Genomic DNA, 16,980 nt, shown 5'->3' with positions numbered 1-16,980 from the left:
ATATGCATCCTGTGCTTGTGCCCCGCCTTTCTAATACCACCCTGGGCAACTGCCTGTCACCTGTATCACCGGAGACAGGCTGGATAGAAGGGGCCGTGACAGGATTTTGTAATGATTAAGTCAGGAAATAATGCTAAGCAATTTGTTTTACGCTCATCATCAGAAAATAAACATGGCTTTAATTTCCATACTCCAGCACATTGTAACACTAGCAACACCTCCTTAATTGCCAGAGGGATTTTTTCATCCTGGTTGACAGCAGATGTCCAAAGCCAGTCCTCATGGGCCAGTTTCCTGCATGTTTCCCTGAATCATATTTATTGAATTCAATTCCGGTGAGTTACTCATTAGTTGGCTCCTCCAGAACTGGACTTAATTGTTTCAGTCATGCTCTGCTGGAGAAGGGAAACATCTAAAACATGGAGGACAATGGCCTCTGGACACTCCTGGTTAATTGAAAGCAACGTCATCAGTAATGTTCAAACTGATTATAAAGTAGTGCTTAAAATCTCAACACAGTAATTGTCCAGTAACAGTTATTGTGTTATTGGACACAATGAAATGGTAATATTGTATTGTTGTAACCTTTGAAAATACAACTTTTCTAACTCCCTGCAGCTAGCTGCTATATAGAGAGAAACAGTGGCTCTAAAAAAAAAAAAAAGACAAAAATAACTCCAGATTCAGCTTCAGCTGTCTTAGTTTCATTTTATAGATAACAACATATGTCAAGTTTTTACCATGGGAATTTATCCACTGGTTTATATGTATAAGTCATAATATTTGCCAAGTGACTGAGAAATAAAAAAAAACTAGAAAAGGAAAAAGATACAGCTGGTGCCAGATATCACAGTAGTTGCAGAAACGTGGGAGGAAAGCTTTTGAAACTGATGCCACCTTTAAATGTTCAGGGAAATCAAAGAGGAAGGGACAGGAGGAAAGGAAATGTCTGTCACCGTCGGCGTTTGCGGGCGTTAAAGATCAGATCCTATGAGACATAACGAGGAAAGGGAAGGGAGGAGAATACGAACAAAGAAAGGAGAAAAACAAGAGATGCTGACATGCTGTCCTCCTTTAGGTGCCCTGGGCTACAACCAAAGCACGTTCCACATGGAGATGTCTCAGATCGGTTTCTCAACGCACACACTGGATGTGAGTCCTACTTGTTTTTTCACTTCTAACCATGTGGTAAATACGAGCCGACTTGTCCGTTATTTAATCCAAACTAATTTCTCCAGGATGGCATTCTGTTTGGGATTGTGGGCGCCTACGACTGGGACGGAGGGGTGCTGAAGGAAGGGACCAATGGAGTAATTATCCCCCCCAGAGAAGCCTTCGAAAGTGAATTTCCTTTGGAGCTCAAAAATCACGCTGCTTATTTAGGTACAAAGATTTCGCAAGAAGGAATTGTTTAACCTTTTTGGGTTTATTAGCTTCCATATGCAAGGCGATTAAAATGTTTTGGAGTGTAGCATTGCTCTTCATCGTGTGAAAAAAAATCTAAATTTTTTTTAAAATAATCAGATCTTTGCTTTTGGGTCTTCTCTCTCTGTATAAATGTCTCTGATCCTGCTGAACGCTTTAAATGCCCTGTGACTGTTGCGCAATCTGAGATAGCAGCTCTTTCCTCCATAACAAACATTATAAAGCAATCACAGCCCCATGACTGTCACCTGGACAACAAAGAAGCAAACATTCCTGGTTGTGGTGTACCTCAGGATTTCATTTTAGGCCCCATCGTTTTCATTTTGTTCTCTTCCGCTTGAATCACTGTTCAGAAAATACAGCATCTCCTTCCTCTGCTTTCCTAATGAAATACACATTTTCTGGATTTAAGCCGATAATTCGACTTCACTTCACTACAGAAATGTTTTAAAAACATACAATCTTGAATGGAAGTAATTCTTTTTTTCAGGTTAAACAAAAATATATATAAAAAAGAAGTTGTTGCAATCTCAGCCCCACTCTGGGATGACTTTGACAGTATAGTTAGTTCTAAATTTTTTTGTTCTTTTTTTTGCCAGAAACTTGAGTTTTATTTTTAATAATCACTTTAAAATTCAGATTTGCTGCTGTTTGGACTGGTTTATTTCGGCAAGGGTCGTTAAAAGAATCAACAGTCCGAAAGTATTTCACTACTTTATAAATGGCGTGCTCGGGTTATTGTACGTTTTTGTACAGTAATCTTCTTTGCATGCAGATCTCCTTATTGGAGCGAAATGGTACGACCAGGTTTAGCTTCCTAGTACTAATTTCCATTTTTTTATAAAATTACTTTTATAATTCTGTATTGATTTTTGGGCTACAATAGTTTCCTCTATCTCTCAGAGATATTTTGAGCATTTGTACATTTTCCCAGAGTTTTAAGATAGTCAAAACCAAATCCTTCAACGAGATCAAATGCAGGGAGTCAGACCCTTTTCAGTCACAACCACAGCGCTCTGGAGCCGTCTCTTATTTCAAGTTTGATCTTTCCAGGGCTATTAACGCTTCTCAAACATTTGTCTTTTGACAAACTTTATTCTCTGGTTTATTAGAGACACTGGGTTGTTTTAGCTCTGGTTTATAAATTAATCACTTTTTTTTTTTTTATAAAAGGTCCTTCGTTCTAGACAGGAAACTTAGCTGAAAGCAGTGACATTAAATGAAATGATGAAAGAGAACTTGACAACGAGATGCAGTGAGAATGAAAAGCATTTAATCCACCACTAACTTTTTATTAATCAGCAGCTGGTGTTTATATTAGGCTCTAAATTTGGCTCCTCGTAAACACAAAAATATCCCAACACATCTAAGTGAATTATCTCATTTTTGCTCCTGTTTTAGAACTTGTTGGAGTATCGCCAATGCTGTCTTCACCCTGCCTTTAAATATCTGTGGTTGTGTCAACTTTGTTTATTTAGACAGCTATGTTTCACGAGAATCAGAATAAGGATGTCTGAGGTTTATTAAGAGGGGGAAAGGTGAAGCTGAACATTTACTGAAAGCTTTTATCACACTTAAAGTGGCTAAAACCCTCCATACAAATGGTAGTAACGTACACTGGTTAAAGTACAGACGCAGAAGCACTTCACTTTACACTTACAGGATTTTTTGTGTGTGTGTGTGTGTGTGTGTGTGTGTAAAACCTCATTTTTTTATTGCATCAAAACAAAGCAAAACTGAACCGGAGCACAAAATTAGCACACAATTGGTTTAAATCAACACTTTTGTTGGTGTTAAGTCAAAAACATTCAGTTTTATTTCCCCGCTGAAGGTCATTTGTAGGCAGCCGCTGCCCTGTCTGATTTGTATTTGTGCGTGTTTGCAGGATACACCGTGTCATCTGTGGTCATTGGCGACTGGAGGAGGCTGTACGTGGCTGGGGCTCCTCGATTTAAACACAAAGGCAAAGTCGTTTTGTTTGAACTCCATGAAAACGGCTATGTTGACATCGTGCAGGCTTTGAACGGAGAACAGGTGAACTTCTGCTGCCCAACGTTCCTCCGACATCAACAATTTACTGCAAACGACATGGCAAGGGCTCCACCTACTGGGATTAAGATGAATTTCTTGTGTGTGTTCAGATTGGATCTTACTACGGCAGCGAACTGTGCGGGCTGGATATCGACAAAGACGGCATCACTGACGTCCTTTTGGTCGCCGCTCCCATGTATCTCGGCTCAGGAAACAAGGAAGCCGGAAAAGTCTACATCTACACTCTCAATGGGGTAACAAAGCAGTGGCATCTTCAACATGCAATAACAGCTATTTTTTAACAACTTGGTGATCTCTTTGTTTTTACAGGAGGGGAAATTTATATCTAATGGGACTCTGAAATCAGACAACAAGTCTCAGGATGCCAGGTTTGGCTATTCACTGGCGGCTGCTCCAGATCTGAACCATGACGGCTTCACTGACGTGGTGGTTGGAGCTCCGCTGGAGGATGAGCACAGAGGGGCCATCTATGTCTACCACGGATACGATATTTACATCATTCACGACTGCAAACAGGTAGTTATGTTAGGCACACTGCAAAAGTAAACCACTTTTTAAAAATGCCGAATCGGATCAGCAGTTTCCCAGGATTTATAAAAGTCTTTAGCTGTAATTTCACTTCATGTTCAGTGCTTGCAGCTGGAAATATTGTATGAGTGGATGATTGAGGAAGAAATGTGTATATCTGCAGTTCGTATAAGCTGAATTGAGTTAATAGCTCTTGGGTAATTAACTTGCAGATACTAAGAAACTATTTTATGTGCTAAACCGTGTTATCGTTGGTATTTTTCATAGATTACACCACAGATACAGGAACAAATAATATCCTTTTGATTACCTGCTAGTAATAAAATAAAACACAATCTTTCCTTCGTTTTTGTGGCATTTCTAGACACAAAAATCACCTGAAATAAATCATGTTTTCTCATGCCTGAGTAACAGTACAGATTTAAGTTGCTGAACAACCATTAAAAAATATCTGTATAAAAAAAGGTCCGATTTTCAGTTTTATGAAAACATGCTTCTTATTTTTTTTTTACAACTTTGCCAGTGCGTCTCAGAATTAAGTCACTAATATCTGCTTCTTTCCTCCTCCCAGCACATACTAGGGTCGTCCCTCTCCCCGTCTCTGCAGTATTTTGGCCGCAGTGTCAGTGCACGGTTGGACTTGGACGGTGATGAGCTGATAGATTTGGCAGTGGGAGCTCAGGGCAGAGCCGTGCTGCTCAGGTAAGCAGGCGTAATCGCAGCCACAGCAGATTTTATTGCATAGTGTGCCTGTAACGTGACACAGAAAGACACTTTACAAGCAGCCGGGGCCTTTTTATAAGATAATCGTTTCTCATTCCTGCTCTTATAGCTCCAGAAGCATCGTCCAGATCAATGTGAGTTTGTCCTTCCAGCCGCATTCCATTAACGTCATTCAGAAGACGTGTCAGAGGGGCGGCAGAGAGTCGGCGTGCCTCAACGCCACAGCCTGCTTCACGGCCGTTTCACGCTCACCTGGACCACACAGCAATGCTTTTGGTATTTTTTTTTTAAATTCATTAATTTATTTGTTTATTTTACTTAGAGACCTTAAAAAATATGTTGAACAAATCAGTTTTTTTTTTTTAGTCAGATGAATGAACATGAAATGATGATAAAATAGTTAATTTGCTCACATGTATGGAGAAAATGAGATTGTAGTGTAAAGAGCTAAAGAACCAGTTCCTGAAAGTGAAATCGCTCTGTTAGGGAAAATGTGACTCATGTGAAAAAGGTTTTTAAAAAGTAATTAAAGTTTGAATATAAAAACAATCATTTCAAAGCTGAACATTTTTTCTGCTGTCGGCATGCTTTCTGGGAATAATTTTGTCCATAAACAAACCAAATGTGTTCAAACCAGATTAATCAAAAAAAAAGTTTATTTTCCAGCTCACATCTTTTTGATTCATGCTTCTTCCTTAGATCTTTGGGTGTCAGCCATGTTGGATGACAGGAAGTTTTCAGCGCGAGCTCTGTTCGATGACAGCTCCCACAGGCAGATGCAGCTTCCAGTGCGAGCGCAAACAAGAAAAACTCTCTGCTACAAGCTGCCTTTCCATGTATATGTGAGTATCTGTGCAACCACGTAGTCCACACCAGTGCTGGAAAAAAATCTAGCCTGGACCACAAAGTGGTCTCCGACGTTTTGCATTGTTCCCAATGTTTCCTTTCTGCTTAGGGCCAAATTGAATTTTTTCCCGATGAAATAGTGTTCTTAAAACTGATGTGTCTGGTTTGAGGTCTGAATATTACAGGATTTGTGGTGTTGGGGTTCAGCATTGTCCTGGCTACACATTCATGGGATCATGCAGTCCTTGTTCTCTCAGATTCAACAGCTCTCTTAAGCACGGTTGATCATAAATTTTCATCTGCAGCATCGTGGGGACATGTGTGGCACAGATAAGCCAGGGCTGGTCGAAGTTTGCACTGGTCTAAATAATTCCTGGTTTTTAATGTGCTTCATTTATAAATGGCGTCCCACAGAGTGTGATGCTTGAGTTTCTGGTATTTTCTATTCCTCAGCTTTCTTCTTAGATACCAGACAATTGCCTTTCTCTCAAACAGAAAGCCGGCAGTCAAACTTTTTTCTTTTTAAGATGAGCTTGTTAGACAAATTTGTCACTACACCACTTAGAAACAGAAATTCATTCCTTCATTACAACTGGTATCTTGGTTGGATGTTGGTGTTGACCAGCTGTGGTTTTCAGCTTGTGCAAAATGCTGCATATGACTCTCTTTTTATCCTCACTGCACTTAATTTTAGACATATTCCTTTGTATATTCGTGTTAATTGGCTAATTGGCTGTTTTTAAAGTACTTGGTAGACAAATGTGGCTGAAGCCTCTCTATCTGCTCCACAGGATACAGCAGATTATATTCGCCCCATCAGCTTCTCACTGCGGTTTAAGATCAACGACACGGAGACAGGTCCCGTGTTGGATGAAGGCTGGCCAACAAGCGTCAAGAAATCTGTAAGCAGCACAAAGCTAACTCCGCTCCATTTTTATTTTCACAAATAACCTTTCTCGCCCTTCTGTCCAGATACCATTTTTCAAAGACTGCGGCGAAGACGACGTTTGCACAACAGATCTGGTCTTGCAGGCGCACCTGGACATCTCTGGCACAAGGTACAGATCTGCTCTAGCTTCCTCTCCTGAAGCCAGTCAAAGAAAAACCGTCTTCTGGCTGCTAGATCTGAGTGAGTCATGTTTTCTCACGCAGGCAGAAACCTTATGTGATTCGCAGCCCTCGTAGGCGTCTGGCGGTGGAGGTGCAGCTCGAGAACAGGCTGGAAAATGCCTACAACACTAGCCTGAAGCTGCACTACTCGCGCAACCTCCACTTCTCCAGCATCAGCATCAAAGTAAACTCTGCCTCAATGCTCCACGCTCAAAGCGTGGTCTGAGCGCGATATTTAATTGCTGTTGTTTTCCCTTTAATTTTGACAAAGGAGAATGCCAACTTCAAGATCGAGTGTACCGCTCTTGGCTCAAACAGCCACTCGTGTAACGTCAGCTACCCAGTGTTTCGCTCTCATTCGAAGGTAACCTCCTGCTGAGGAAGCTGATCCCTTCACGCCTCTCTGCCCTTCAAGTGGGATGCGTCACTCCAGCAGTCTCTGTTTGCTCTTTGTTTCCAGGTGAATTTTATGTTGGAGTTTGAATTCAGCTGCACCTCTTTGCACAATCGGGTACAAATGAAGCTCAGTGCTACCAGGTAAGCTTGTGCAAACGTTTCAAATCCCAAAGAACAAACGGAAAAGGACGACATTTTTTTGTGTGACCTCCATCTTTTTCTGTCTTACAGTGACAGCAGTGAGAGAGAGGAAACTCTGGAGGACAACAGCGTTCAGCTGCAGACTTTCGTACAATATGAGCCAGATCTGTTTGTTAGCAGGTTTGAGCACAGAATGAACTTAATTTCCAAGCTTTATTTACTTTTTTTTGGTCGTCATTATTGATGTGGAGCACTTTTGTTTGGCTGTTTTTTGTTTAGTGAGTCTAACCTGAACCGCTACGAAGTCCATCCCACACGGACAGCATCAGAAGCCATGGGTCCAGAGTTCTACACTTACATCAGGGTAAGTTTCTCCTTTTTTTTCTCCTTCAACCATCTGTCTGGAAGGTTAGTAAAGAAACTGTCACGTTCAGCAGAGGAACTGAAAGTGACAAAGCTTCAGTGTTAAAGCCAGCTGTAGCAACATTTGTAACCTCATTTAATAATAGGAAGCTTAAGAACATTGCTTTCACCTGCAGAGGTGAAAAGCAAACTTTTTTTTTTTTTTTTAAGATTTCTGCAAAAGGATTTTTGAAAACCATGTATAATTCTTCTTCAATTTTGTAATTATCCACAGTTTTGTGTTTGTCTGTCACACAAATCCTGATAACATACATCAAATGTTTTGGCTGTAAGGTGACAAAAAGTGGAAAACACTGGGGGCTTGAATACTTTTCCAAGAGCGGCGCAGACCAATCCTTTCGAACAACACCACCGAAAACAAAATAATTCTGAACCTTTGTGACTTCAGTGCTCAGAATAGCAGATTTGACTAATTAAAGAGACATTTCTTTCAAAATGATCAGGTACTGAAATGGAAATTAACTAAAATTCACCCTTAAAAAGACTGGAGACCCATTGATCTTAACTACAGGCATTTAGGGTGAATTTGCACCATGCTATTTAGTTGAAGTTAAATGTGTGTCTTTCTTTTTTGCCTGTTTTTGTAGCTGCTGAACGTTGGCTGTTACTCTGTGAGTAACCTGGAGCTGCGTGTGCTTTTGCCCTCCGTGGCAGCAGAAGACGCGGCCTTCATGACTGTGACAGATGTCTTCACGCACAACGTGAGCGGGCCTTCGCGATTTGTTGTTACGTGCGTTAATTTGAACGACGTGACAATTTTTAAACTTCCCCTCAGGCCACAGGAATAAAGTGCGGAGTGCTGAGTGACGTAACCCAGTTGAAGCCCAGACAGAAAGACGTTCGTCCCCTTCATCCCGAGAACATGATGCATGATGAAATACTGGTGAGGCTTTTTGATTCGGGAATAAACACCAGGAAGTCATTTCACAGGCTGTAACGTGGCATCTTTTTATGTCCAGAACTGCAGCCGGTCGTGGTGCACGGAGGTCGTCTGTGAGGTGCAGCAGCTCGGTCAGCAGGCGGTGATACGAATCAGCCGCAGAGTTCATGACGACTTTTTCAGAAAAGTGAGTTAACAGAGCGTCACGTGGAAGGCTGGAGTCTTTCCAAATGATGTAAAGATTGCTCATCCTTTGCGTGCGTCTTTGCAGGTCAAATATAAGTCAGTGAGGATAATTAGCGCCTACAGTCTCTCGGCTCAGGAGACTAACCTCATCACTCTGGGAGCAGGAACAGTCCAGGGGGAGGTAAGACTGCAGAATGCTTCCACCCAGCAAAGGGAGGAGATATTTGAGTGTTTTTAAAAAGTACTCAGACTATTTGAAGCTTTCAGCGTTTCACTGTGCTCCAGCTGCAAAACTCACAGTATTTTACTGTATTTTTTACGGGATAGAACAGCACAAAGTAGTGGGTAACTGCGACGTAGAGAGGAAATTATACAATTTTTAAAAATCACTCTTTGCCATAGTTACAGCTGCAGGTCTTTTGTGGAATGTTCCTACCAGCTTTGTGCACCCGGAGACTGTTGGTCTTTGCAAAAAAAAAAAAAATAGCTCAATCTCAGTTATTTTTAGGCATTTAAATAGACAACCGGTTATCTTTAATTCAGAGTTTTCACTTGTTCATTCTTGCATGAACATGCTTTCATCTAAACTGTTCCATTATTAGTCAGGTTGTATCTTTAAATTCATTGTCCTTCAGGAAGGTGAAGCTTTTTATTCTGGTCTTAAGTCTTTTGTCGGCTTTAACAGGTTTTCTTTCAAACTGCTTAGGTAAAGTCTGAAATTAAATTTGTGAGACGTGATAACATTAAAACAAGCTATTTATGCTTGAAAACCTTGCAACAAAAGTCGGTCAGAAACTCTCAAATGTTTGCCAACGGCTGCAAAAACAAGCTGTACAAACTTTTTTGGATTTATTCAGGTTGTTTGATGATATGAAATATAAAAATGGGTCAAAAACTAAAATTTATTTAGGAGTACCATGGTAAAGGGGAATGAACTCATATCATTACCTTCCTAAAATAACCGCCTATGGCATTTTTTCCCAAAGTGATTTTGGTCAAAAAAACAAAAAAGACCTAGGTCAACATTTTAGGAAGGTGATGATATACAAACCACATTTTTCTGATTTTATTGGAAAAATAAAATGTGACAATAATGTACCATTTCCTGTTTGTGTGTAGAACAAAACACTAATGAGGCTTGCAGTTGTAAGAAGAGAAAAGCTGGCTGTGAACACTTCTGCAAAACACTGTGATTTCCTGACCGTTTTCTCTTTCCAGACTGTCCTGGAGGTGCTGAAGGGCCGAGCTATTCCCATCTCGCTCTGGATTTTGATCGGCAGCATCATAGGCGGCTTGCTGCTACTAGCACTCATTATATTCATACTGTGGAAGGTAACCGAATGAATCTCTTGCTGGAAGTTCAGAAAACGTAAGTTTGCTGCCGACCAGACATTAATCTCAGCTGTCCTGTTGCTCTCAAAGCTTGGATTCTTCACGCGGAAACACAGAGAGGATGAAAACCAGGAGGACTGAGACAGTTTACAAAGACGACGACCAGATGAGCAGAATCTGCCTTCGAACGGGCAACGTGATGAACTTCAACTTGAAGAGTTCGACGTGAATCTGCAGGACCAAAGTCAGCGTCACCAGGGTCCGACAGACATGCACTGCCCAAGATTTTCAGGGTCAGTAGGGGCAAATATGTAAATTATCTTTTTTTTTTTTAAGCAAAATGTATCAAACTACAGTTATTTTATTTAACTCGCAGACTTTTTCCGCAATTTCATATTTTATACGGTCAGAACAGGTTTTTTTTTTTGTTGTGTGTGTTTTGTTTGTTTTCTAATGGAATAAAAACAGGTGGGGAGAAAAAAAAAGGGGGTTTGATATTTATTCAGTCGTGATCCACACAATAAAAACAAGAAAAACAACATATTCAGTCAAAGTTAACAGAAACACTAAAGAAATAGTTTTTAAAAATGATGAAATTCTGGATAAATTCTAACAATTTACGACTCAAGATGTAGACGTGGAGCTGACGTAGGATTCTAAGACGAAGACGGTTTCATCTACTTGGTTCTCTGCTGAATCTAACCTGGAAAAGGACAAAAAAAAACAACAAACAAACATAAAAAAAGACTGTTGAGGAAACTGAAAAAGCCCAGTTTCAGTTTTGTCTTCTTACTTGTTGACATGAAGCTTCAAGACGTCCAGCTGCTGCTTCTCAGGAGCAGAGATCATCTCCTCGACTTCACTCAGCTGCTCGGGCTCGGCCCCGCTGGCCTGCAGAGACGCCAGGATGGCTTCGATTCGCTGAGATTTCTCCAAGAGGCGCCTGGAAACCGACCGGAAAGCAATCGGCCACGATGAGACGGGAACTTAAACCGTCAAACCAAATCTTTAGACTAGGACCCACTTGTTTTCTTTGGTCTCAAACAGGCGTCGCTCTATGAGGTTGGCCACAGTCTGCAGGAGAAATATGTTAGAAAAGGCAGAAGAGGAAAAAAAAAAAAAGGAAAGGAAAATATGCGCCAGGATCCTTCCAGTCAGATCTTGAGCTCCCACCTTGTAGCAGTTCTGCAGCAGCATCCTGGCGGTTGGGAGCTGGTTGACGGTGTAAAGATAAAACGTGCGAGACGGAGCAAAATCTGGGGTTTTGGGGATTTCCTGAAGCAGAGGAAGTTTGTCAGACTGGAAAACATTTTTGTTGTCAAACAAGATAAAATTGTGGTGTTTTACTTTACTAGAATGAAAAGTGATAAAACTGGGTCATTAAATCTGCTTAATTCAAGGTTTATGTAAAAGTGACACAAAAGGTTCCTTTAAGATTTTTTATACAGTTTTCCCGAATTTTCTAAACTTCTTGGCATTTTTTAAAACGAAACCTTCACTTTACTGGACTACAGCTTTTAGGCACATTATATTAAATAATGATTTATTCTTTTAATGTTATTTTCAGTAATAATTTAGCAATTTTTTTTAGGTGTTGAACAAAAACAAACATGATTTAATTCAATTTTAACCAGTGTGAAATGAACATAGAAGTAGTTCTTGTTGGAAATAACACAGCACAGGTACAAAAAGTAAAGTTTCTGTAAAGCAAAAGATATGACATCCTTTGCACAACACATCAAATTACAATTGTTAACTTTTATAACTGTATTCAAATGACAAATCCAAAATAAAATGACCCAAAAGGGACATTTTAAAAGTATTTTATCAGTTAAACTGCTGTGGTTCACCTGGAGCTGCACCAGGTTGTGGGACAGCAGTGTGTACAGCATGTCTTTGGCCTCCTTTGCTGGAATCATGGCAAAGTCCTCCACCTGCTTCTGCTCGAGGTGTCTCTTCCGCAGTAACAGGCGGAAGATACGAGCCGACCGGGAGCCAAATCTGATCAGCAGACGAAAATGAGAACCGGTTGATAAGTCAGTTCGCGTAAAAAACCCGAACGGACTCACCTCTCCTGCACGATGGACTCGATCGTGGCTCGAGCCAGGTTTGCAAGAGCTCTGTGCAGATCTGAGAGACGAGTTCAGGAACACGGCCGATTTATCAGATTGACAAACCAGACTGGATAATTCAGTATTTCAGCTTTGGCTCTAACTGCACAAAAGGATACTGACAACAAACATTCCTCCTCCGCTTTCTCCAGTCTTCCCAACGAACTCCATCTGGGAAATAAAGAAGCAGTCGATGGTGAAAGAGATTCGTGTGGATAGGAAGTGAAATCGCCCCAGCAGGCGGAGTGCGTACCGGGTCGTCCACCAGCAGAGTCAGATACTGATCCAAAATGTGCCTGGGGATGTTGTAGCTGGCTGGGAGGGACCTGAAGATCTCATTGGCTGAGAGCGGCTTCGTGCAGGCAGCGGTGGCCGAAGTGGTCACCTCACTCATCCTCAGGATGGTCCTCACTATTTCACTGCTGGTCTGAAACGTTAGAATATGAACAATCTTGAAATAACTTGATGGACGATGCTCTTTTTTCCCTTTGTAATCTCATTTTATAATATAATAATGTGTTCTTTACTAAATCTAATAATAAATGATTAATTGGTGTTTAAAGGAATGGATACACACAAAAATCCAAAGTAAGCATTTTAACTGTCAGAAACTACTGACAACTATGCTGTTAAATACAGAGTAAGTCAGTTTTAATTTAGTTTTAGTTTTAATTTAGAAACACTGTACTACTCTTAACTAACATTTTTTTCACTTTTTGTTCAGGTAGAGCCACAATCTTTCATGCATTTGTGGAAATAAGTGGAAGAAAAAAAATGATACATGGTGTTTAAGTCTGAGAGTCTTTTCTCTCAGCTTCACACATCTACAGACTGAAAGATCTGGATTTTGACTGGTGCACTAAACACATTAACATGACTTCATCCAAATCATGCCTTCTTAGCTCTGGGTGTTTGTCTAAAGATAAACCTCGACACCAGCCTCAAGAACTCTGCATCTTTTCCCAGCATGCAGCCCCATCTACCATCCCATCAACTCTGACCTTGTTGACGAAAAGTAATCAAAACTATTGTTTTCTGTCCGGTTCACAAATACGCACAATGCTTTGTTGGTCTATCACATAAAATCCCGCTGAGAGTTTTTAATACAAGTAAGTGTGGGGAAAAACTCCATGGGTAACAATACTTTTGCAAGTAACAGTGAATTAAATTACTGAAATTATTAATTTTAAGTTCATCCTTTAATAGTTTAGTTGTATTTTGAGCAATTCAAGGGAAACCTGACCTGATCCAGCTTATTGGCCACAGCACTGATGATCGCCTGGTCTCTGAAGTGTTGATGGAAACGCTCAAAATTCACCTGCCAGTAAATTCCCTCATCACCGTGTGTCTGAGCAAACAAACAAACAAACAAACAAACAAAAACATCCACAGCATTATAAAAACACAGGTATGCAAGTGATTTTCGAGCTTATTGATAGAACCAAGTAGTCTCTGACCTCTGTGTCCATCTTAGCCCGTTTTGCATTCCTCTGGTCCTCTCCGTTCTCGGGGACAAGCTGCCGTTTGCCTCGTCCAATGAGCGAAAGATGTGGTACGCTGTAGCACTCAGGAAAGCTCTCTGGAGTTGGCGGGGCAACGCTGACAGCGGCTGCAGGAGCCGCAGCAGCTGCAGGAGCCGCAGCAGGAGCGGCGCTGCCTGAAGTTCCTGCTCCTCCCACTGGAGGGCAGCGCTGGAGAAAATGGGTCTCCACCAGTTTGGAGAAGGTGGAAGACACTTCGCTGTAATCCATGCTGTGGCCTTCTATAATGGAAATACACACACACTTTCAACTAGGAGTGGGGATTTATCCTATTGTCTATCATTTATTGTAATACATTTGTATCATGATAAGAATTTGAAATGTGGTTTTCACAATAAATTCCAGATTGCAATGCTTAAAACCACCCAAAAACTGTCAGTACTGTCGTTTTATGTCCATATTATTGTTATTTTCACTATTTTCTAAACTGTTTGTTCAAAGAGAATATCAATAAATACCAATGAATTTGAACATATGATTAAATGCAGTTAATGTGTGGAGTTTGGTGATACAAATCACATTTCTTTAAGTGACTCATGACTCATTTCCTTAAAAAAAGTAATAAACTGTTCTAATTGTCATTTTTATTGTTATCACAATAGTACTGAAAAGAGGAGCATGCCAGAGAATTACTATTTGAATTATTCACGCAGATTATTCTTGTTGTTAATTTACACTGACAGTTTTTCCTGTTTTTCCTGTTTGAGACCAATGATTTCTAATTTTTAAGGGCGATTTTGTTTACAGACAATCCACATTTCAATACATATTGTTTCAGTTGTGTGAAACAATAACTGAAACAACAATTTCGCTCATTGTTTTTGATTATTTTTGATCTTTCAAACATCTATCAGTTCAAGCATTACTGTTCTTTAGAGATTACAGTTTTACTACTCTTTGAGAATATTATCAAATGGTCTAAAAATCTACATTTATCGCAATAATTTCAGGGACAATTAGTCGTCAAGTAAAATGTGTTACTGCGATAGCCCTAACATTAAATCCAAAAAGCTTTTGAAACAAGAAAACTGCAGCTTTTTTAAAGATTTCCGGTGGACACAAAAACCGACCCTCCATGTTCTGCGTGAGTCGGTCTGCGACCGTCTTCACCGTGCTGCTCATCGTCATGTGGCCACGCTGCAGCAGCTCCTCTATGATCAGCTCGCCCGTGTCGCCGTACAGCGTTTTGGCCGTGTAGATGTAACGCGGGTAGCGCAGAACTCTCAGGATCCGATCGCAGCAGGCCCGGTACTCTGTGGGGCTGCCCGGTCCTTTACGGCCAGAGGTGAAACAACAAGCCCCATGTTGCACAAGCACGCACAGACACTTCTTTACCTTTAATGAAAAAGAAACATTAATGCACACCTATCATCCCTGAGTTTCTTCTACACTTTGAGAGAAAACCTTGATATGAACGATGATGAATGATGTAATAACGCAGTGACGTCTAAGTGTTTTGAATTTATTTCATTCATCCGCCATCATTTACAAACTTAAAAGGTGATAATATTAGCTAATAAGTTGAGAAAAAAAAATAAACATCTTGAATACATCACCACAAGCCGTTGGTGGCAAAATTTAAATGATAATCATAACTATAGGCAGAAAATGTTGGATAGCCGCACCAAATCCACCGAGAGGTTGGTTTCTTGGACGATGGTCCTCAAGTTCTGTGCTCCACTTCGGAGCAGGTGAGTTCCCACTTTCTCCACCATCTCTCCGAAATGCTCCTGCAGCAGCAGGCCACACAGACGGATCTCCTGGGCCGTCATCTGCATAAAGGCAAGAATAAATACACACAGAAGAAGGAGCTTTAGTGAGAAGAGACAAAAATTTAACTTTCAGTCCAATATTTAGAGTGCCATGTGTGGTGGTAAATATATATATACCACTCTTGAAGGGCTGCAAAAGTCTCAAAACTGGGGAGGAGGCTCACCTTTCAGGAGGACAAAGATTGTAAACATACAGTCAGAGCTACAAGCACAGGGTTTTAATCAAAGACAAATTATTATCCAGTCAAAGCCCAGACCTAAAATCAATTGAGAATCTGTGGCATATTTGGGGGACCCTAATTTAAAGCAGCAGCAAAAAAAGAAAAAAAAAAAGTTTAACATAACTCGAAAGATTTGTAGCTGCAATTGTGGCAAAACAAGATGGATGTTGCACAATACACGGTTTGTGAAAGAAATTGAAAAAATATCAACATTTTTGCAAGGAACTGCAATGTAAACAATTTCTTATGTCAATTCATTGGGTTTGTATGCGGAGAAAGAGTATTGAACTGCAGCTGTTTCAATAAGATGAACTGCCAACAGATTATTGTTATTTACGGCATAAAAGAAATACATCCAACAAAACCCAAACTCTCTAGACTGCAAAGTTACACTGACGCCTCATGTAACGTAAGTCTGTCAACTACGGCTAAAGACCACAACCTTAAAACCTGCTCCTTATGATGCACGGTGGGTCAGTGAATGTACAAACATTGTCGCCTGTAAGGCTACAAGCAACAACGTATTATTAGCACTAACCTTGCACACGGATATCTGTCAGGACAGGAGAAACTTTCGCCTCTATGCATCCCAAAGACCGTAGACTTCGCACACATGCGACTCGTCGATGACAACACAGGACCACTTCCGCTATCCAGGTTTGCTCGTCGGTGTCTCGCTGTGGTGGAGCGCCGCTTGTCGGCCTGGAGAAGTATGGTAGACCAAATTATCACATAATACAATTATTAGGTAGCCAAGTTAATCTGCGTTAAAGTTAGTTGAGTTGCAGGCTTTAGATTTTGGAGCAATGCTTCTCAAACGGTATTGGGATTTTTTTTTTTTTTAATAATCCAATGTCCCAGTTCTTTTTCATGTCTTTACCAATTTGCTGGGATTCATTCGGTGTACTTGATGTTCTTACTTTAAACGTTGTTTTCACAAACGTTGTTTCCATTAGAGCAAAACTGTTTCAGTGTTAGTAAATGTATTAAATTATCTGAGAATTACAGTTGTAGGTGTGTCACACTTCTTAAAACGCTTGACCTAAATGGTTGTATCGCACTTTCCTAAAAATAACACAACATGTCGTTTTCTGAACATTTGCTATTTGAGTAGTCCTAATAAAGTCCTAATAGTTTCTGCACAACTCAGATTTTTGTAAGTTTGTTCCAGAGTTAGGGGTATTATCCCACCCTTTTCGTTGGTTGAGCTCTTTTCTGTAAAGCAGTGATGTAATTTCATCAGCAGACGTTCTGTTTGATTTTTCTGACCAGTAACTTAAAATTCCTGACTTT

The 16,980-nt window shown here is 40.5% G+C and overlaps 2 protein-coding genes across 4 annotated transcripts in view; one reads left to right on the top strand and one right to left on the bottom strand.

Moving 5' to 3' along the window:
- Positions 1–10,383, top strand: part of itga10 (integrin, alpha 10) — a 39,969-nt gene extending 29,586 nt beyond the window's left edge. For both annotated transcript variants that reach the window (XM_015059600.1, XM_015059599.1), the window contains 21 exons: positions 1,079–1,152; positions 1,239–1,383; positions 3,311–3,459; positions 3,567–3,710; positions 3,787–3,993; positions 4,577–4,707; positions 4,838–5,004; positions 5,428–5,570; positions 6,366–6,476; positions 6,547–6,632; positions 6,727–6,868; positions 6,956–7,048; positions 7,145–7,221; positions 7,312–7,401; positions 7,501–7,585; positions 8,232–8,345; positions 8,420–8,527; positions 8,604–8,711; positions 8,796–8,891; positions 9,929–10,042; positions 10,133–10,383. In XM_015059600.1, the coding sequence (XP_014915086.1) occupies positions 1,079–1,152; positions 1,239–1,383; positions 3,311–3,459; positions 3,567–3,710; positions 3,787–3,993; positions 4,577–4,707; positions 4,838–5,004; positions 5,428–5,570; positions 6,366–6,476; positions 6,547–6,632; positions 6,727–6,868; positions 6,956–7,048; positions 7,145–7,221; positions 7,312–7,401; positions 7,501–7,585; positions 8,232–8,345; positions 8,420–8,527; positions 8,604–8,711; positions 8,796–8,891; positions 9,929–10,042; positions 10,133–10,183 (2,435 nt within the window). In that variant the 3' untranslated portion in view covers positions 10,184–10,383. The remainder of the gene's footprint in view (positions 1–1,078; positions 1,153–1,238; positions 1,384–3,310; positions 3,460–3,566; positions 3,711–3,786; positions 3,994–4,576; positions 4,708–4,837; positions 5,005–5,427; positions 5,571–6,365; positions 6,477–6,546; positions 6,633–6,726; positions 6,869–6,955; positions 7,049–7,144; positions 7,222–7,311; positions 7,402–7,500; positions 7,586–8,231; positions 8,346–8,419; positions 8,528–8,603; positions 8,712–8,795; positions 8,892–9,928; positions 10,043–10,132) is intronic.
- A 141-nt stretch (positions 10,384–10,524) lies between these two features.
- Positions 10,525–16,363, bottom strand: polr3c (polymerase (RNA) III (DNA directed) polypeptide C). 2 transcript variants are annotated; one of them, XM_015059602.1, is made up of 14 exons: positions 16,226–16,363; positions 15,584–15,630; positions 15,320–15,466; positions 14,765–15,029; positions 13,611–13,915; positions 13,397–13,501; positions 12,407–12,580; positions 12,273–12,324; positions 12,112–12,172; positions 11,893–12,043; positions 11,216–11,317; positions 11,067–11,116; positions 10,836–10,985; positions 10,525–10,745 (listed from the first exon to the last, which is right to left on the bottom strand). In XM_015059602.1, exons 3-14 carry the CDS (start codon positions 15,464–15,466, stop codon positions 10,667–10,669), a joined length of 1,641 nt encoding a protein of 546 aa, XP_014915088.1. In that variant the 5' UTR covers positions 15,584–15,630; positions 16,226–16,363; the 3' UTR covers positions 10,525–10,666. The 2 variants fall into 2 exon arrangements, with proteins under 2 accessions (XP_014915088.1, XP_014915087.1); XM_015059601.1 differs by lacking the exon at positions 15,584–15,630 and having other exon boundaries at positions 16,226–16,362.
- Positions 16,364–16,980: the final 617 nt, after the last annotated feature.

The sequence above is a fragment of the Poecilia latipinna genome, unplaced genomic scaffold, assembly GCF_001443285.1.
Source record: "Poecilia latipinna isolate Pla-1442-1.1 unplaced genomic scaffold, P_latipinna-1.0 Scaffold1640, whole genome shotgun sequence".
NCBI lineage: Eukaryota > Metazoa > Chordata > Actinopteri > Cyprinodontiformes > Poeciliidae > Poecilia > Poecilia latipinna.
The sequence above is the reverse complement of the archived record's forward strand: the minus strand, read 5'-3'. Positions and strand labels throughout refer to the sequence as shown.